The 19,269-nt window shown below is 41.5% G+C and overlaps 1 protein-coding gene across 4 annotated transcripts in view; it reads right to left on the bottom strand.

Moving 5' to 3' along the window:
• LOC109414942 (peripheral plasma membrane protein CASK) overlaps positions 1 to 19,269 on the bottom strand; it is a 676,441-nt gene that overhangs the window by 380,610 nt on the left and 276,562 nt on the right. For all 4 annotated transcript variants that reach the window (XM_062846946.1, XM_062846943.1, XM_062846944.1 and 1 more), the window contains exon 5: positions 12,579 to 12,760. In XM_062846946.1, coding sequence (XP_062702930.1) covers positions 12,579 to 12,760 — 182 coding nt within the window. The remainder of the gene's footprint in view (positions 1 to 12,578; positions 12,761 to 19,269) is intronic.

The raw sequence follows: 19,269 nt of genomic DNA, 5'->3' as shown, positions 1-19,269 counted from the left end.
AGATTACTGTGAGTTTTCGATAGGAAATATTGTTTGAAAGTTATTGATGATGATGATGAAACTGATGACGTGAAATTGTTACGACAAATACGATAGATGTACAGCAAAAATTGACTCTACGTATGTTACATCAAGTTTCATAAATGAATATGTTTCATTCTTGCAAGGACTTGGCCAGGAGGATGGAAATGAGCGGCTCTATGCCATTGTAGTTAGTAGTGGGTTAACAAATATATGCAACTCCATCCACGATTTATGTTAACCCTAGCGCGTTCGCGTATTCGGCCACCCTCAGCGACATCACGCGTACGTTGTGTATCACAAGCGTGCTTTTTTCATGGTGCGTGTACTCAGTACACGACGCGACCGCTCCCGGGTTAATGCCATGCTGTGCTATGGAACTGATGTGCAATTCAAGACGGTGTATATGTAGAATCATACGCAAACCGAAAGATCATCCTATGCCGAAGATCCACACCATCTACTACTGAACCCTTTGAAGGCGGAATATTCCTGAGCGTTATTATGTAGTTTCTTCTACGTATTTCTGTAGTTAAGGTACTCAACAGCATAAAAAGGATAAAATATGATGCCGGTATTTTTCTGGATATCCTAGGTCATCCAAACTGTTCTTGCGTTTAGATCCTTAAGTCTACGGGTGTAGCAGTAACTTCTATCATTATACAAAGCAACGATTTGTATTCTATCATTTACAGTAAGTCTTCTGACAGTTCAATAGACAGTATCAGATAAGTCGGAATATCCTGGATCATCCAAACTGTTCTTGAGTTTAGATCATAAGGTCTACGGGTGTCACAGAAACTTCTTTCATTAGACGAAGTTACGATTTGTATACTATTATGTCCAGTCAGTCTTCTGAAAATTCAATAGACAGTATCAAATCAGTCGGAATATCCTCATCCAAACTGTTCTTGAGTTTAGATCCTTAAGTTTACGGGTGTAACAGTAACTTCCATCATTATACAAATCTACGATATGTACTCTATTATATCCAGTAAGTCTTCTGAAACTTTAATAGAAAGTTTTAGATCGGTCGGGATATCCTAGATCATCCAAACTGTTCTTGAGTTTAGATCCTTAAGTCTACGGATGTAATAGTTACTTCTATCATTATACAAAGCTACGGTTTGTATTATTTCATGTCCAGCAAATCTTCTGAATGTTCAATCGATTTTATATCTAGCATCTACAGCAATTGCGTAAATTTTGTAGCCTCCCGTGGTATGGTAGTCCGAAGCACCTTCTTCCCCCACAAAGATATCCATAAAGCCCCCTGCAGATCACCCGACCATCAAATTCTTCTCGGATATAGCCAATTTCCGCACATACCGCAAAGCGAATGTAGATTCGGATCACTATACTTAGTCGCTGTATGCATGCGCTCAAAACTTTCGACAGTTATCACCACGCGTCGAAGTCGAACGCCGCGGCTCAACATCGAGCAACTTCGTAACGTAGACGTGGCTCAAGACTACGCGCAGCAGTTAGCAGTGGCCCTACCATCGGAAGAGCAGCTTGGCGCAGCTACACTTGAAGATGGCTGGAGGGACATCCGATCCGCCATAGGTAGTACCTCGGCTACAGCACTAGGCTTCGCGACTCCGAATCACAGAAACGACTGGTACGACGGCGAATGTGAACAGTTGAAAAACGAGAAGAATGCAGCATGGGCGAGAATGCTGCAACACCGTACGAGAGCAAATGAGGCACGTTACAAACAGGCGTGGAACAGGCAGAACTCAGTCTTCCGGATGAAGAAGCGCCAGCAGGAATAATGAGATCGCGAAGCGATGGAAGAGTCGTCGGTTGATCAAGGCGACGATGGATCGAGTGATGTGCGTAGTTCGAGTATCAGGGACACTCTCGAGTCCCTTCGAATCTCGCAGAGGGTTACGGCGATGGTCTTCCGTGCTTGCTGTTCAACATTGCTTTGGAGGGTGTAATAAGAAGAGCGAGGATAAACACGAGAGGAACGATTTTCACGAAGCCCGTTCAGCTACTTGGTTTCGCCGATGATATTGATATTATTGCTCGTAAATTTGAGACGATGGCGGAAACGTACATCCGACTAAAGAGTGAAGCCAGGCGAATCGGATTAGTCATTAATGTGTCGAAGACAAAGTACATGATGGCAAAGGGCTCCAGGGAGGAATCACCGCGCCCGCCACCCCGAATTCATATCGACGGTGATGAAATCGAGGCGGTTGAAGAATTCGTGTACTTGGGCTCACTGGTGACCGACGACAACGACACCAGCAGAGAAATTCAGAGGCGCATTGTGGCAGGAAATCGTGCCTACTTTGGACTCCGCAGATCTCTACGATCGAATAAAGTTCGCCGTAACACGAAGTTAACCATCTACAAAACGTTGATTAGACCGGTCGTCCTCTATGGGCACGAAACATGGACCCTATGTGCAGAGGACCAACGCGCCCTTGGAGTTTTCGAACGGAAGGTGTTGCGTACCATCTACGGCGGAGTGCAGATGGAAGACGGGACTTCCCAAGTAACACAACTTGTTATATTACTGTATAAAATACATGTTTCATACAAAGGTACATGTTTTGTTTCAAATACAGAAAACGTTTTTTCGTACACTTATATCACCGAAAAAGCGCAAAAAATGGCGGCTTATAAAACATCCTTGATGTTACTAAAGATGTTTTTCTTTACATTATTATAACATAAATTTAAGTATAGAATATGTTCTCAAAAACATCGTAACAACATACTTATTACTAGCACGAAAAATACTAATTATCAATCGCGCACTGCAAATAAATATGTCACCTATTATGTATGTCATATTTAGTAATGGCTCAAAATAATTTTCAAGTCTCACATTTCATTTGTAAGATGCCTTCTCGATGGGCATTATGACTTAATTTCGTGTGCCATTCAAAATTTATGGTGAAATAATCACATTCACTCTTCATAAATTCATTCGCTTTCAATCGGATTGAAAGCAAGAAAGAAGATTTTTGTCATTTCTCTTATTTTTGTGAGATATTCCAACACGTTTTCGGACATGCAACATGGTGGGTTCTTGACACAGTAACGTCAGGAAGTTTTGGAATGATATTTTCAATTATATTGTATTATTGATGTGTTTTTAGGCTACAGAATTTTTATTTGTTATCAATAAGTCAATTATATTATTTCATGTTTAAACTTGCCATATAAAAAAATATTGGGAGATAAATTTGCAGATGAAAATTCGGCTGTACATAAGTGTCAGTGTGAAACTTTTTAGCCGGCACTGTATTTTTTTCTTGCCTGATAGAAACAAACTTTAAAAAATTGGAAGTACGTTTAAATTACATTTGTTGTACATCTCAATAACATGTTTGTCGAAAACTACTTGTATCGTTTGAAATACATTGAAAAAACATCGTAGCAACGTATTTGCAACATCCAATTTCTAAATAGCATACAACGATGTGATTTTTGTTTTTTTGATACCTGTTTTGAACATAAATATAACAATAACAAATAAAGAGTGCAGTACCCGGAGTGAATCTGAATAAATGAATTTATAACATTTTGCTGGTATTAAAACAGTGTTTCTAGCGAGATTTGATAACCACGTAAGTACTCAAAGTGATTATAAGATAAAAGAAGGCCTTACAATGAAGTGAAGTTCAAAGGTGGCTACCTTCTTCCGAGCCATTCTGGCCCAAAGTGAACTCCACAGTCGCTAAGCTTTCTAGAGAATACTGACATTGTTATGTGCCTACCTGGTAAGCAAATTCGGTCCAAACGACGAATTAATATTAAGCCCCAACCATCAGCATAAAGCAAAGCATAAAATATGAGTGTCGTATCATAAGTATAATTTGTAGTTTTAAGTGCAAGACACGTTTCATGAATTGATTTAAATTGAGTGATGGGAGACATCATTCTGGAAAAATATATACATTAACGCATTGAATACGTAAAAATAACGTATTTATAACAGATTTGAAACCATATGTTATAACTATGTGCTGCTGATGTTTTAGATATCATGTTTGATTGAAAGAAGGCGATTATACGAAAACTAGTGTAATCAACGTTAAATTTACGTTATTATAACTTGTGGTGGTGTAGATAATATTTTTCAGTAGCTTGTTACTGCCATACATAGTTAAAACATGATTTCAACATAAGATGTATACAAATACGAGTATAGTACTGTATTATAACATCTTTTTCAAATTTAATTTTCAAAGATGTTTTCTGTGTTACTTGGGTTGGAGAAGACGAATGAACCATGAGCTGCATCAGCTGCTGAGAGAAACAACCATCGTCCATACCGCGAAAATCGGGAGGCTACGGTGGGCGGGTCACGTCATCAGGATGTCGGATAGCAACCCGACTAAAATGGTTCTCGAGAGTCATCCGACCGATACAAGAAGACGTGCGCAGCGAGCTAGGTGGGTCGACCAAGTGGAGGACGATCTGCGGACCCTACGCAGAGTGCGGAACTGGAGACAAACAGCCATGGACCGAGTAGAATGCAGGCGGCTACTATGTACTGTAGAGGCCACCCTGGCCTTAGCCTGATCGGTTAGGTAAGTACTACAGGACAGTTTGGAACACCTAGAACATCCCAGAACATAAAACACCTTTTGACATTCTTGACGAAGCTTAAATGAGTGAGTACATATGAACGTCAACCATATCCAAATTAAACTTCCAGAACAACTGGAATGTCAGCTTTTTTGTGCTTCCAAATTTCATGGTGCTCAGGATGTTCTAGCTTGTCAGTAAAGTCTCGAATACAAATATTCCAATTTTTCCTCAATAGAGGCCTCAATTTGTTACAACTTTAACGAAGACTGAAGAATGTGTGAATTTATTCAGCCGTTTCTATGTTGGGGTCATATATGACTCCTTCGGCTCCAAAGGGTTAAATCCAACTAATTTGCAACTCATTCCGGTGCGATCCATTGTGCATCATAAAATACATAGTAAGAAAAAACTCCCTAGCCAAGATTTTTCCTTCTCACCAGCGAAATCGACTTAATCGAGATGTTTTCCCCGATCGATCCTTTGTGCAGCATGGACGTGCTACTGGACGGATGAAAATGTTCCACTTCCGCCTCGCTGCTGCCTCGCTGGGCTAGGAAGAAGCAAACCCAACTAATCTGATTACTACGAATGAACAGTGATTATGTGATTACGTGATTCGGAGGACAATGATGATGTTTAGTCGAATAACCCACCGCCGCCGGTGATGGTGGTGCTAAAAGGGTGAACTAAGGAACGGCTGTTTTTACCTATCCGTGGGTTAAGAAATGAAGTGACCGTGTTGGAAGTATGTCTCAACTGTAGGTTGTTAGTGTGGTTTCCAAACGATCGATGGTGCCTGCGTAGGCTCTAATTAGATGATGGGTTGAATTGCTTCCTGGGGATTCGGCGAGTGTGAATGGTTCGGATAAATGGAACACGTTTCATTTACACTGATAGAAATATGTGATTATTTCTAAGCGTACTTTGTCTTAGTTTTACCCAAAGTTATCACCATGTAGTAGATAATACAGCCCCCAGACGAGTAAAAAGTTCGGTAGAATATGTATACACATTATTACGAAATTGATTCTTCACATCATACACAGAATACTAGGGACTCCCTAGTAGGGAGGATAAGCCTAAAGGATAATGAGTAAGTCTGCTACAAAGGTTATTGATTTGTTGGATTGTTTTTTTTTCGATTTCGTTTGCTAATTCAATTAATCTTGAGGCTTAATTCGTTTGCTTTTAAGATTTTCAACCAGAATTCAAAAGATTTGCTGTTGGTGAATTGTACTTTAAATGAACAACACAAGTAAAAAAATACTACAACTACCAGAGCACTGGATTTCAACATATTATCCATTTTTGAATATCCCTTCAACACGCCGAACCGCATCCCCCTCAAGAACCGAACACTTTTCAAACTTTAATATTGACCGAGCGCCAGCCACATCCTTCCTGCAGAAAACCCCATTCGGATTCAACATCCACAAGTGTGTTCTCGCATCATGAACCCAAAATGGAAAAGTTTCGCACAAGTTGTGGTCACAGCATAGCCAACACAGAGGGTCCTTGAATAAAACTACTTGTGCGCTACATACGAGCCGCGTGGACGATCAAAATGGGGTTACGTTATTCCGATTCGCGCAAATAGCTCCACAACGGCATACGGTTCTCCCGCGTGTGGGAACTCGAGTGGCACACAGCTCTTCTCCCGAAAAAGGGTCAACAGTTTTCGGGGTTGGGCCATGGCCGTAGCCAGGGCTGGCTCCTGTGCTTAATAAATACTTAGTTATGAACATTTTTTATGCTACCATCTCCTAACTCAATTTTTTGTTCAAGGCGACAAACTTGTATCTCTTAAATTTATATAGTTATAGTAATTGTTGTATGATAAATACTAGTGTAATTCGTCAATTGTTGACCACTACCTATATGCTGTTAAAAATGCTTTGACATCCATGTGCACAACAGAAACATGTGCTCGACGACAAAAATTGAGATTTGAATTATGAATATAAATCTACATACTCCAGTGAGACTCGAACTCACGAAAAATTTCTGAAAATGTTATTACACTAAAACCTCTTTTTATGCATGTTATTTTTTTGCACTTTAATGTATGCACGTATCTTATGCCCTGTATAAAAAGAGGGAAAGCTACTTAGAACCAATATTGTGCATAAGTATATTGAATAATGACGGGAACTATTGCAACGGCGGCCAAGGGGTGTTTACAGAGGAGAGCAAAGGAAGGTTACAGGTTCGTTTTTGGGTTTTTCCGAAGGTCTCATGTGCGTTACATGGGGTCCAAGTGGGTCTTAAGGGGGTTTCGGAGTAATTTCAGGAACTCTCAGAGCATTTTAGGCTGGTTCCAGAGGCGTTACGGAGGCGTTTTTAGTGATTTTGGTTGAGGAGTATTTTTTGAGGCATTTCAGGATGATTCAGACCATTTTCAGCATGGTTCAGAGACGTTACGGAAGAGTTTTCGGGGTCTTCGGAGTTTCTCAGGTGCGTTACATGGGGTCTGAGGGAGTTTAAGGTGGATTTTGGAGACATTTCAAGACGTTTCAGAGCATTTTCGGCGGGATGCAGAGGCGTTACGTAAGCGTTACGAGGAGTTTTAGTGGGGTTCGGAGCCTCTCAGGTGCGTTACATGGAGTCCGAGAGGATTTAAGCGGGATTTTGGAGGCATTTCAGGATGTTTCTGACCAGTTTTAGGCGTTACGGAAGCGTTACGGAGGAGCTTTCGGGGGGTTTGGGGCCTCTCATGTGCGTTACATGGGATCCGAGGGGGTTTATGGGGGATTTGAAGGCATTTCAAGACGTTTCAGAGCAGGATTAAGCGGCGTTACTGAAGCGTTACGGAGGAGTTTTCGGGGGGTTTGGGGCCCCTCAGGTGCATTACATGGGGTCCGAGAGGGCTTAAGGGAGATCTTGAAGGCATTTTAGGACGTTTCAGAGCATTTTTTGGGGGATTAAGAGGCGTTACGAAAACGTTACGGAGGAGTTTTCCGGGGGTGTGGAGCCTCTCAGGTGCATTATATGGGGTTACAGGAGGTTTAAGGGGGATTCTGAAGGCATTTTAGGACGTTTCAAAACATTTTTTGCGGGATTAAGAGGCGTTACAAAAACGTTATGGAGGAGATTCGGGGGGTTTGGAGCCTCTCAGGTGCGTTACATGGGGTCAGAGGAGATTTAAGGGGGATTTTGGAGACATTTCAGGATGTTTCTGACCATTTCCGGCGTGATTAAGAGGCGTTACGAAGGAGATTTCGAGGGGTTCGGAGCTTCTCAGGTGCGTTACATTGGGTCCGAGGGGGTTTACGGGGAAATTTGGAGGCATTTCAAGACGCTTCAGAGTATTTTCGGGGGATTCAGAGGCATTACGGAAGCGTTACAGAGGAGTTTTCAGGGATTTCGGAGCCTCTCAGGTGTGTTATATGGGGCCCCGGGGGGTTTAAGGGGGATTTTTGAGGCATTTCAGGAAGTTTCAGAGCAGACTCTGAAATACCTTAAAACGCCCCTTAAACCTCTTGCAACGCCCTTTAAAGGCTCCTGAGATCTCTTGAATTGCCCCTAAAGTCCCTTGGAACGCCCCTGAAACATACTTAATACTATTGAAATACCCCAGAATTCCCCGTAGTCCCATGAAAACACCAAAAAAATCTTGACAGAACACCCAAAAAAGGCTCCTCAAATCCCCCGAAACAACCCCTTAAAACGCCCCTGAAGCCCCTTGGAAGTTTGGAACCCCCTTTTTGGGCTCTCTGGGAACTTTCTGGAAACCTCCTTAGCCCTAGGAACCCAGGAGCAACACCTCCAATTAAATCCCAAACTTAATTTATGCATAAATTTCCCTCTTTTTATGCCTTTTTTAATTTATGCACATTTTTAATTTATGCAGTCCCAGCCATGTGCATAAAAAGAGGTTTCAGTGTATACTTCAATAATTCTCACAATACGTAAACAACTGATATTGGTGCATGACTACCAGCATATTGAACCGATTTGAAACCATTGAAAAATTTAATTGAAAATGTCATTGGGTATCAGGGGATTTCTAAAGCATTCCTGGAGTGGTCCAGTAGGTATTTTTAAGGGGTTCCAGGTGCGCTTTCGTGGAGCTTTCAGGTGATTTAAGGGGGTTTCAGGAAGTTCCAGAGGGTTTCAAAAGTGTTCCATCCAAGGGATTTCAAAGACCTTCAGGGGCTATCAAGGGGCCCAAAGGTGTTCCAGTGATGTTCAAGGGGCGTTCGTGGATGTTTCAGGATGTCCGAGGATCGTTCAAGTGGTATTCTCAATAGTGTTCTTAAGAGGTTTGGACGTCCCAAGGGGTCTCAGGGGATCCCAGGGATGTTCCAGGAAGATACTCCAAGTAACACACTTGTCACAGAAAAATTACGGCGGCGCAGATTTTTGTTGCGCAGAAGTCTGACTTACTTCTAGCAAGTTAGTATTTATTTGTTAGAAGCAAGTCACAGTGACTTCTGTGCAATAAAAACCTGCGCCGCCGTGACTCTTCTGTGACAAGTGTGTTACTTGGGACTTGACCGCACCATGGTTGTTCCACGAGCCTTCAATAGGTTAAAGAAGCGTTACGAGGGTTTCAGAGGGGTTTTGAGGGCGTTCCATGGCCTTCAGGGGGTTTCAGGGATATTCAATGAAATTTCAGGTGGTTCTTGGGCGTTCCCAAGAATTTGATGGGGTACCAGAGTCATTCCAGGGATGTTCCAAGTGGATTCAGGGGGTTTCAGAAGCTTTCCAAGAGTTTTCATTAAGTTTTAGAGGCGTTCCAGAGATGTCCTAAGGGCCCGTTGAGTTTCATGGGCATTACAGTGAGTTTCCAGTGGTTTAGAAGGCGTTTCAAGAAGCTTTAACCCTAAAAGGGATACCTTCATGGCCTCAGTTTCGTCACCTCGCTGAGTGTGTTTCATCAAAGACGAGCTCTGAAAGGCGCCTGGGGTCTAATGGACCCCATGTATCCCTTTTAGGGTTAAAGAGTTCAAGTGTTCCAAGGGATCCCAGGAGCATCCCAGGAGTGTTACAAGTGGATTCATGGGTTTTCAGGAGTTTCTGGGGCGTTCCATGGGGCTTCAGGTGATTGCAGGCATGTTCCTCAGGGAGTCTCAGTGAATTTTAATGGGCATTCCAGTAGGTTACATAGAAATCTAGTATATTAAGGATAATATACATTGCCATCATAACTCACAAGAAAAAAACTGTCACTATTAAGGGACCATCCATAAAATACGTCACGCTTATCGGAGAAGGGTGGTCGAGTTCTCGAAAGTGTGATAAGCAAACCCCGTGCGAAGGGGGGAGAGTATGGTGTGGCTTATTTTGCAAAATCTCTCCGGGATATGATTTCCAAAGTGGAAAGTGATCTACTGATCGAAATAAGTAAACTGTGCAAAAATGAGCTATTTCGGTTGATACTTAGAGGTGGCGCAAAAGTTTTAAGTGGAATTTATGCTAGTGCCAATAATTAAAAAAACATTCCAAAATAAATGTTCAATCTTAACTTTTCTAGGCTAAATCGGTGATTCTAGAATCGAGTTGAGCCAAATTTGACATCTAAATTGCGATACTGGTTTTCGATATATTAAAAAAAAAGTTCTATTTCAGTATGGATATCCAAACCCAGTTGGAACCCAAAAATATACTAGAGTAGGATTTTTTTTTTTTTTTCAAATATTTCGAAAACTAGTAAATATATCGCAATTTCGAGGCCAATTTTGGTCCACTTTCCACTTGGAAAATCATATCCTGGAGATATTCTGCAAAATAAGTCCCTCCCTATTGCAGGAATGTCTGAAAAACCATTGTGGGAACATCGGAAGGAATGAGTGGAGGATGTTCGAGTCCATGAAGAAACTTCTGAAGGAATCATCAGAGGATGTTAAGATTGAATTCGCAAAACTAAATCTTTAAGAATCAATGGTTAAATTCCAGTGGAAATCCATTGCGAAGTTTCTGAATTAATCCATGAAAGATTTTCTGAATCTGTGAATCTATGTAGAAATGCTCTTGGAAAGTATTGCAAGGAGTCCCTAGAATACTTTGAAAAAATTTCAGAAAGGTATCACTGGGGAAATCTCTGAAACACAAATCTGAAAGAATTTCTATGTAAATTCAACATGGCGTAATTTCTGAAGAAATCTCCAGATAAAATTCTGATAAAAACCCTGGAGAAATTCATGAAGGGATCAATAGCGGAATTTCTGAAGGTGTCTTGGAAAATTTTCTAAAACAAATCCCTGGAAGAATTTTGGAAGGAATCATTGGAGGGATATTTGAAAGAGTATCCGGAGAATTTTCTGGAGGAATCTCTGGATAAGCTTCCTGAAGGATTTGCCTAAGGAATCTATTGAGGAATTGGAAAGAAATCCTTGGAGAAACATACGAACGTGAGAGCGGACCTGGTGTGATGGTTAGAACACTTGACTATCACGCCGAGGACCTGGGATCGAATCCCACTCCCGACAAACTCGCAAAATGTGAGTTCTTCCTTCGGAAGGGAAGTAAAGCGTGGGTCCCGAGATGAACTAGCCTAGGGCTAAAAATCTCGTTAATACAGATAAAAAAAAAACAAAAAAAAACGAAAGAGCTTCTGAAGAAATTTCTGAAGAAATTCCTGAAGTTTTCAAAAGGAACCCCAAACCAAATCGTGGAGTTACTAACCGCAACACTGTACCGTGTGCTACTTTTGGATTCTTGTATTTTTGGAGTCACTGCGTTTGTTCTTTGCGAGGAATCTTTGGATATATTCCACTAGTAACAAATTGAAGAAATTTCTGAAGAATTACATGAATGAAGTCATAGGCTGTTCCAAAAACTATAGACGTGTACAAATGTTCAACTAGCTGTAACTTTTCAAAAAGTGCATCAAATTTATATAATTTTCACTGTAAGTTGATTAACCAGATCAGTGGTCAAATTATTGAAAATATCGGGAAGTTTTACACAATGTTGGAAAGATTCTAGGAAAAGGTAAAATTATCTGATAGTCAACTTCGACCTATTACTTATATATACTTATAAAACACTGATAAAACTATAAGAAGAAGGTAATCCGGGGAAAACATCGGAAGAAATCACAGAAACCGCTAGAAGAAGTTCCGAAACTTCGATAGAATTATCAGGACGAGCTCTTTTAGAAATTTCTGAAAAAAAAAACTGAACGAAAAATCCCACGAGGGTATTTGGTAGAAATTTCTCAATTTTTTTTTAAATTGGAAGGAGAAATTACAGCAGGCGACTTTGTAAACAACATCGGGAAAACCTCTAAAATACATCCCGGGGGTGATGGTTTTCGGAATTCAAAGAGGAATTATTTATAGAAAATCCCATAATTTTTAACTTTCCCGAATGTTGCAGCATCTTGACAATATCATAATTCTCGTGTCATCCTTAAATTGCAGGAAAAAAGGATGATCTTGGAATCATCCACCGCACACCCATGAAAAATTCTCGCTGCAGTATTCTTGAAAATTTTGGATAAATTTCCTGGATGTTATCCCGGATAAGAAATCTAGGATGACTCTGTGAATAAATCATGTTTGAATAAACTCATGAAGGACGATTTTAAGAAATACCTTTCTCAAAAAAAATTGGGTAACTATTCTGATACCAATGTATTGAAATAATGTTCAATCCCTTAATCCACATTTTTATTGAAATTATTATCAACAGTGTACCTAAAGTAATAAGTAATGGAAACGCCTCTGGCCTGCGGTCAAACAGAAGGGTTTATCCCTACATGTGTGTGTGTGAAGGAAAGTTAATTAATTATCAGTAACCATATGTGTTGCGTGCACCCTTGTTGTTAACTCTTTTGCTCTTGATGAACGCTGCCCAAAATCCTTTACCACTCAAAGTAACGAATCAACCAAGCACAGTAAACGTCAAAATCAAATTACGGTATCGGATTGACGAGCGAGAAAGGAGGGTGGTGAAAGAGATGAAGGGTTGATGATTGTGCCATCATGCAGGTTGGTGGTTTGGGTAGGTAAACTAGCTACATACAGTAGTTATCATCATCAGGAGGAACCACTTACCGTTCGCGTCCACCGAGTCGCGTCCGTTTTGTATCTGAACGGCCGATCCGAAACCGCCCAGCTTCACCGGTGCGGAATTATCGGCGGTTGCCAGCAGGGCACACGCCGGCCGCACATCGCGATGGATGATGTCGTTCTCGTGGCAGTAGCGCAGCGCTTCCAGAATCTGTCGCATGTAGTGGCTGTTGGTAAAAGAGGTAAAAAGAGGGAAAGAGAGGGTGTTAGCGGTTGGCGCATATATTAACTGGTGAGTTGGTAAGCGTTTGAATATTTGATCCCAGGGGAGGGGCCAAGTGTATGGAGGATGGTCATCACATTATAATATTAGAATTCAATAGTGGAGCGATGAGCCATAAGTAAGCCGGTTCAATACTTAAACGTATTGATGCAAAAGAGTTCATAAAAGCAGTGGAACTGAATGTAGTTTGATAAGGTCCATTTCACGATTAACGATTACAGGATGTGAGAAATACCTTTGCTTTTACCAACATAACATTTATCTGCTGTACATGATATTGGGATAACACAGAACTAACAATAGTATGCCACAATACTCGGTTTGTGGCTGCCGCTCTTCATCCTCGGTCATGTCCATTGCTCGCCAGGATCATGTTCCAGTTGACCCGCCCATTGTGCTCTCTACGCTCCACGCCTTCTTGTGTCAACAGGACCAGGAGCGAGCACACATGTGGTTGTTCTCCGGCATTCTTTAGCCACCTTCTGGATACTGGGTTCGCCGTAGAGTGCAGCGAGCTCGTGGTGCATCCTTCGCCGCCACACACCGATGAAGATCATCCTTAGCACGCATCGCTCGAAAACTCCGAATGCTTGTAGGTTCTCCTCGAGCATGTTGCATGTCTCGTGCCCTTATAGAGGTTCAGCAGTCTGTTCTGTTAAGCCATTTGTACACGGTACATTTGGTGCAGGATGAATCTTTTTTTGACCGCAGCTTCTTCTGGAGCCTGTTCAGCACGACTTCAACTTATAATTCCAAATTTCACGATTGATATTGATGTCAGCTGTCAATCAGAATCCGCATTTATCAACAGTCCGAACTTTGCTGCTTCGCGTTTCCAGCGGGTGTACAGTCCTACCACCGTTTCAAATGATCTGGCGACAATGTCCAAATTGACCAGATTTTGGGAAAATCGTACCGCGACTGTTCAGCCCGATTCGTCGCATTACACCTACCACAGCGATGTTGAAGAGTAGGCATGAAAGTCCATCACCTTGTCGCAGTCCCTGGCGAGATTCGAATGAACTGGATATTTCACCCGAAAATCTTACGTAGTTTTGCACACCGTCCATCGTTGCTTTAATCAGTCCAGTAAGCTTCTCAGGAGAGCCGTTTTCGTCCATGAGTCTCCATAGCTCTGCGCGGTCGATACTGTCGTATGCCGCTTTGAAGTCGATGAACAGGTGACAGACGACGGAAGATGATTTGGGATAGCACTTTGTAGGCAACATTCAAAATATAGATCGCCCTGAAGTTCTCACATTCCAAAAAGTCGCCTTTCTGGGCCCATCTTAATGAGTTCAGCTGCTATACTATCCTTGGCAGCTGCTTTGTTAGGTTTCAGCTGATGAATGGCATCCTTAACTTCTCTCAGCATGGCAGTTGGATCACTTCCGTCCTCTGATGCATTGGCCTAGTCATTCTCTCCGTTGTCATGGTTTCCTGTGCCTATGTGCCAAGAGGCCCCCATCCTCATCCCTGCATGTTTCGGCAGGCGGCACGCAGCTGTTGCGGGATGCGTTGCCCTTCTAGTAGAACTTCCGTGTTTCCTCGCAACTTCCTGCTGTTTCTGCTTCTGTTTGAACCGTTCCACGTTCTGTCGGGTCCCTTGCTGCAGTATTACCGCCCACGCTGCGTTCTTCTCCTCCAAAACCGTTCTGCGCTCTTTGTCGAACCATTCGTTCTGTCGATTCCGTTCCACGTACCCGATGGTGCTCTCGGCTGCGTCGTTAATGGCTGCTTTCACTGTACTCCAGCAGTCCTCTAGAGGAGCCTCATCGAGCTCACCCTTGTCTGGAAACCATGCCTCGAGATTCTACGCATATGCTGAGGCGACATCCGGTTGTTTCAATCGCTCTAGGTTGTACCGTGGTGGTCGCCGGTACCGTGCATTGCTGATGACGGAAAGTTTAGGACGCATTTTGACCATCACCAGATGGTGGTCGGAGTCTATGTTGGCGCCACGATAAGTCCTGACGTCGATAATGTCGGAGAAGTGCCGTCCGTCAATCAGATCTTGGTCGATTTGAGATTCCGTCTGCTGGCCATATTTTTGGAGGCGGTGAGATCAATGAGTCGTACGCCGTTTTCTTTCGTCTGCTGGAGGGCGCTGAACATTTCCAATCGTCGTCAGTCTGAATTCCTCCTCCTGGCCTACCTGATCGTTTAAATCTTCTATGATGATCTTGACGCCGTGGCTTGTGCGGCGGTCGTATTCGCGTTTGAACTGCGCGTGAAATGCGTACTTGTCATCATTAGTGCTTCCGGAGCGTGAACTGTGCACGTTTATTATGCTGAAGTTGAAGAATCGGCCCTAGATCTTCAACCTGCACATTCTTTCGTCGATCGGTCACCAATGAATCACGCGCCTCTGCATATCGACCATTACGATGAAAGCTGTTTCCAACTCACGTGTGTTGCCGCAGCTCTGATAGATAGTATGACTACCTCTAAGCGTTCGTACTATGGATGTTGTTCAACACATCTCCTGCAGCGCTACGATGCCTTCAGTAGATCGGCGAGTATGCGGGTGCTCCGGATGAAGTTGAGAGATGAGTACTTCCACGTACCGAGTTTCCAAGCACAAGTCCTGTTTCGTCGATGGTGTCGTTGGCATTGGTGCTGGTTTATATAAAAGCGTTACTGGCTTTCCCCTCACTTGCCGGAGGATCAAGGTGCTCAGTAGAACTTGGAGTCTTCGTCTGGCAACGGAACGTTGATAAGCAGACCAAAGCTAGGGGTGTCCAGTTAGTCTAGTGGTAAAGGCTATGGATTGCCAATCCAGAGACGGCGGGTTCGATTCCCGTTCCAGTCGGGAAAATTGTCTCGACTCCCTGGGCATAGTGTATCATTGTCCTTGCCTCACAATATTCAAATTCATGCAATGGCAGGCAAAGAAAGCCCTTCAATTAATAACTGTGGAAGTGCTCAAAGAACACTAAGTTGAAGCGAAGCAGGCCAAGTCCCAGTGGGGACGTAGAGCCACAGATAAGAAGAAGAAGAAGAAGAAGAAGAAGAAGCTAGGGAAATACACGCTGCTGTGAGTCGAAAAATGTTTTGATGTATGATTTTTTTATATATTGCTTTTGGGGTTTTTAAGCTAAGCAGTTCTTCTGGGTATTATTTCACGAACTGCACAGTCAATTTCTTAGGAACTTCTCCAGGGAGTTATTCCTGGATGCCTTTGAAAATTATTTTTAAACGATGAGAAATTTTCGAGATTCCTACGGGAGTTTTGCACGAGTTCGTCCGATAAATTCACCAGAAGTTATTCTGTGAATTCTTGCATTCTTGTCTCACCGAAAATTCCTCCTACACCTGCTTCAGGATACCTCACACAATTTCCTCCAGGAATGAAAAAAAAATCCTCAAGATTTTACCAGGACTTTCTCTAAGAATAATTCTAGTAGTTCCTCGTTAAATTTACTCAAATTACTGAAGGAATTTCTGTGGAAACTGTTCCACTACGTTTTCCATTGCACCAATTCATCTGAAAGTTCTTCGGATTCTTGCGGTATTATTTCCAGCAATTTATCTGAAACACAGGAAATCCTCAAGAAATTATTCTAGCAGTTAATTCCTTAAGTTATTGCAGAAAATGTGCAGAGTTTTTTCCACGAGTTTATCTGCCATATCCAAGAATTGCTCTGGAAAATTTATCAGTAATTCTTGTGAAGATTCATATACGGAATTTCTCTAGGGAACCTTTTAGATTTTGTTCAGGATTTTCTCCGATAATTTTTATCAGAAATTTATCTGAGAATAATTCTCATAATAAGAATTATTCTTACAAGAGATGATCCTAAAATTCTTGCCAAAGTCTCACCGAATATCTCCAAAAGCTCAATAAGGCCGGAACGAATCTCATTTTCTTCTTTTGTCACAATACTCGTTGGCTCGCTAAGGGGGAGGACAATAAATAATAAATGTATTTGACGAAGAAATACCCAAACAATTCGGCAAAATCTATAAACCCATTGGATTTGTTAAGAAATTTTCTGTGCAACTCTAATTTTACCTTAAAATTTTAAAATTTCTTGAATAATTTATTGGTGTCCCCCCTCAAAATGTTGAATTTCGACCAAAATTTTCCGAGGGGGCGGTGACAAAAGAGAAAATCGAAATTTGTGTCAGCCTAATGAATTATAATCGCAGTTCTTTCAGGATTTATTTTTCACGAGTGACTCTCTAATTCCTTTGTTAAATTTTTGAAGTAGTTTCTGATTATTTGTTTTCCATAAGTTTTACAAGGAAATATAATAGGAGATCTTTAAGAAATTCTTCCAATAGTTTTTGTTAAAAAAATTCTAGTGGTTCCTTTGGGAATCATTCCACGAGTTTTTCTTGCAAGAGTTTTACTCGAAAGTTTTCTCGGATTTTTTTCAAGAATTCTTGCAAACATTTTCACAAGACAATCCTCTAGGGATTCTTCCGGGACTTTTTTTCAGGATATTATCCGCAAATTTTATCAAAATTAACTGTAATAATTCCTTGAAGTTCTAGGAATTCCTTAAGGAATCCTACCAAGAACTCCTGCAAGTGTTTTTATTTTTTGAGAATTTTCATAGGAATTCCTCCAGGAGCCCATTCAAGGATTCCTCTAAGAGTTTTATCCATCAATTACTTTCAATTTTAACCAGTATTTTCACAAAGAGCTCTGACAACAGTCTCTCCTTAAATTAAAAGGCAAATGCCTCTCTCGGTCTTAAAATCAAGAACGATAGCGATGTTTATCTGCATTCCTGACGTTTCGGTCTGGGGATTTGTCCTTTTTCAAAGGCCGTAGTGCCTATATTTCATCGTTTTTTTTTTTATTTTTCATATGGAATGCTCTGTTGCTCTGCTATTTGATGTTTCCAAAGCAGTCGTTATCAGTGCACAGTGAAATTGAAAGCTACCTAGAAGAATATTCCAGATGAAAAAAAATCCTAAAACGATAGACGGTAGTCACTACGACTCTTAGAAAAGGCTAAATCTCCAGGTCGAAACGTCGGCAATGTAGATAAATTTCGTCATTCAACACATTGAAATGCATTTGATTTTCATCAAATGTTCAGTCGTAAAACATCATACATGCGTCACTTGTTGAAATGTTGAAAAAGTGATTTCAGGAATTCCATCTTTATTTTTTCAGTAGTTCCTTCAAGAATTTTTACATGGATTTTTCTAGTCATTTTTCCATAAAAAATCTTTTCAAAAGTTTCTTCGAGAAGTTCTTCCAGGATTTTTTTCTAAAGTTCCCCTTAATTTCAACCCGCATAACTCTCAGAATTTTTGCAGCAGTTTGTTTTTTTAATTTTGATTCGGGAATTCCACCAGTACTTCCATTGACAATTTTTTTCAAGGATTTGTTCAACAGTTTATGCAGGGATTCCTTCACAATTTCCCGGGGAATTTCCTTCGAGAATTTTGCCAGAAGTTTCATTGGGCATTCTCGTCGTCGTCGTCGTCTATTTGACTGCTCATCTTCGTACGGGGCGATTTATGATACGATAAATGCAACAAACAACATTTTTGCGATTTTAGTCAACAGACATTGAAATGTTCGTCACGTCAAGTGTCGGCCCAAGTTCCAAAGCCACGTTGGTTCAAATCACTTTATTTTCTCTTTCGTTAATTTTCGCACTTCGAAAACTATCTGAATGGTTCGTCATCTTCGATGTCGGCATGTGTTTTGTTTTAGTCCAAATGAAAATAAGTGGTTTGATATTAATAGGGTTGCATGAATCACTCCACTTACCAAAGTGAACTCATATCATGCGCCCTTTCCCCTCCCCACTAACAAAAAGTCCTTCCCATGACAGACGTGGAGACGCAGAGGTGATCTCGGTCTTTAGTAAGCAACGCACGTCATAATAACATTCCTTTCCTTCCTCGATGACCGTAAGGACGTGGCCGGCGCCGTTATTGACCTAATAAAGTTTGGAATTCTCGAAGATGCACATTGAGGACGGTAAGCTATTCCCAAGCTCCGTCTGTTGGTTCCTTGTGCAACTTCGATTGTTCTGGTCAATCACGGAGTAGCAACTACGAATAGTACGGTCATCCATGCTCATGCTCATGCTCAGAAGTTTCATTGGGCATTCTTATAGGAGTTGTTATGGGAATTCCGCCAGCAGCTTGTTCTTTGATTTTTCCGTAAATTCTGCCAGAGCTTCCCCTGGGAACTTCTCCACGAGTTGCGCTGAGAACAATTCACAAAGGAGTTTCCCTAGCAACTTTGTGTGGATTGTGTGGAATTCCTAAAGGTAACTCGGTAGGAACTCTGATACTTCAGGCGAAATTCCTGAAGATGCTAAGGAAAGAGGTTCTCCGAAAGGAATTTCCGGATACATTCTGGTAGAATTTTCTGGAAGGCCTCCGAAAAAAAGTTTGACAGTACTCTAAATTCACAGAGCAATTCTAGGAGCATTTGTGGCGGTATTAGGTAGGAAGAATTATCGGTTAGGGGTTTGG

This window comes from Aedes albopictus, chromosome 1 (genome assembly GCF_035046485.1).
Source record: "Aedes albopictus strain Foshan chromosome 1, AalbF5, whole genome shotgun sequence".
Lineage (NCBI taxonomy): Eukaryota > Metazoa > Arthropoda > Insecta > Diptera > Culicidae > Aedes > Aedes albopictus.
Note: the sequence above shows the minus strand (reverse complement) of the source record. Positions and strands in the feature narration are given on the sequence as shown.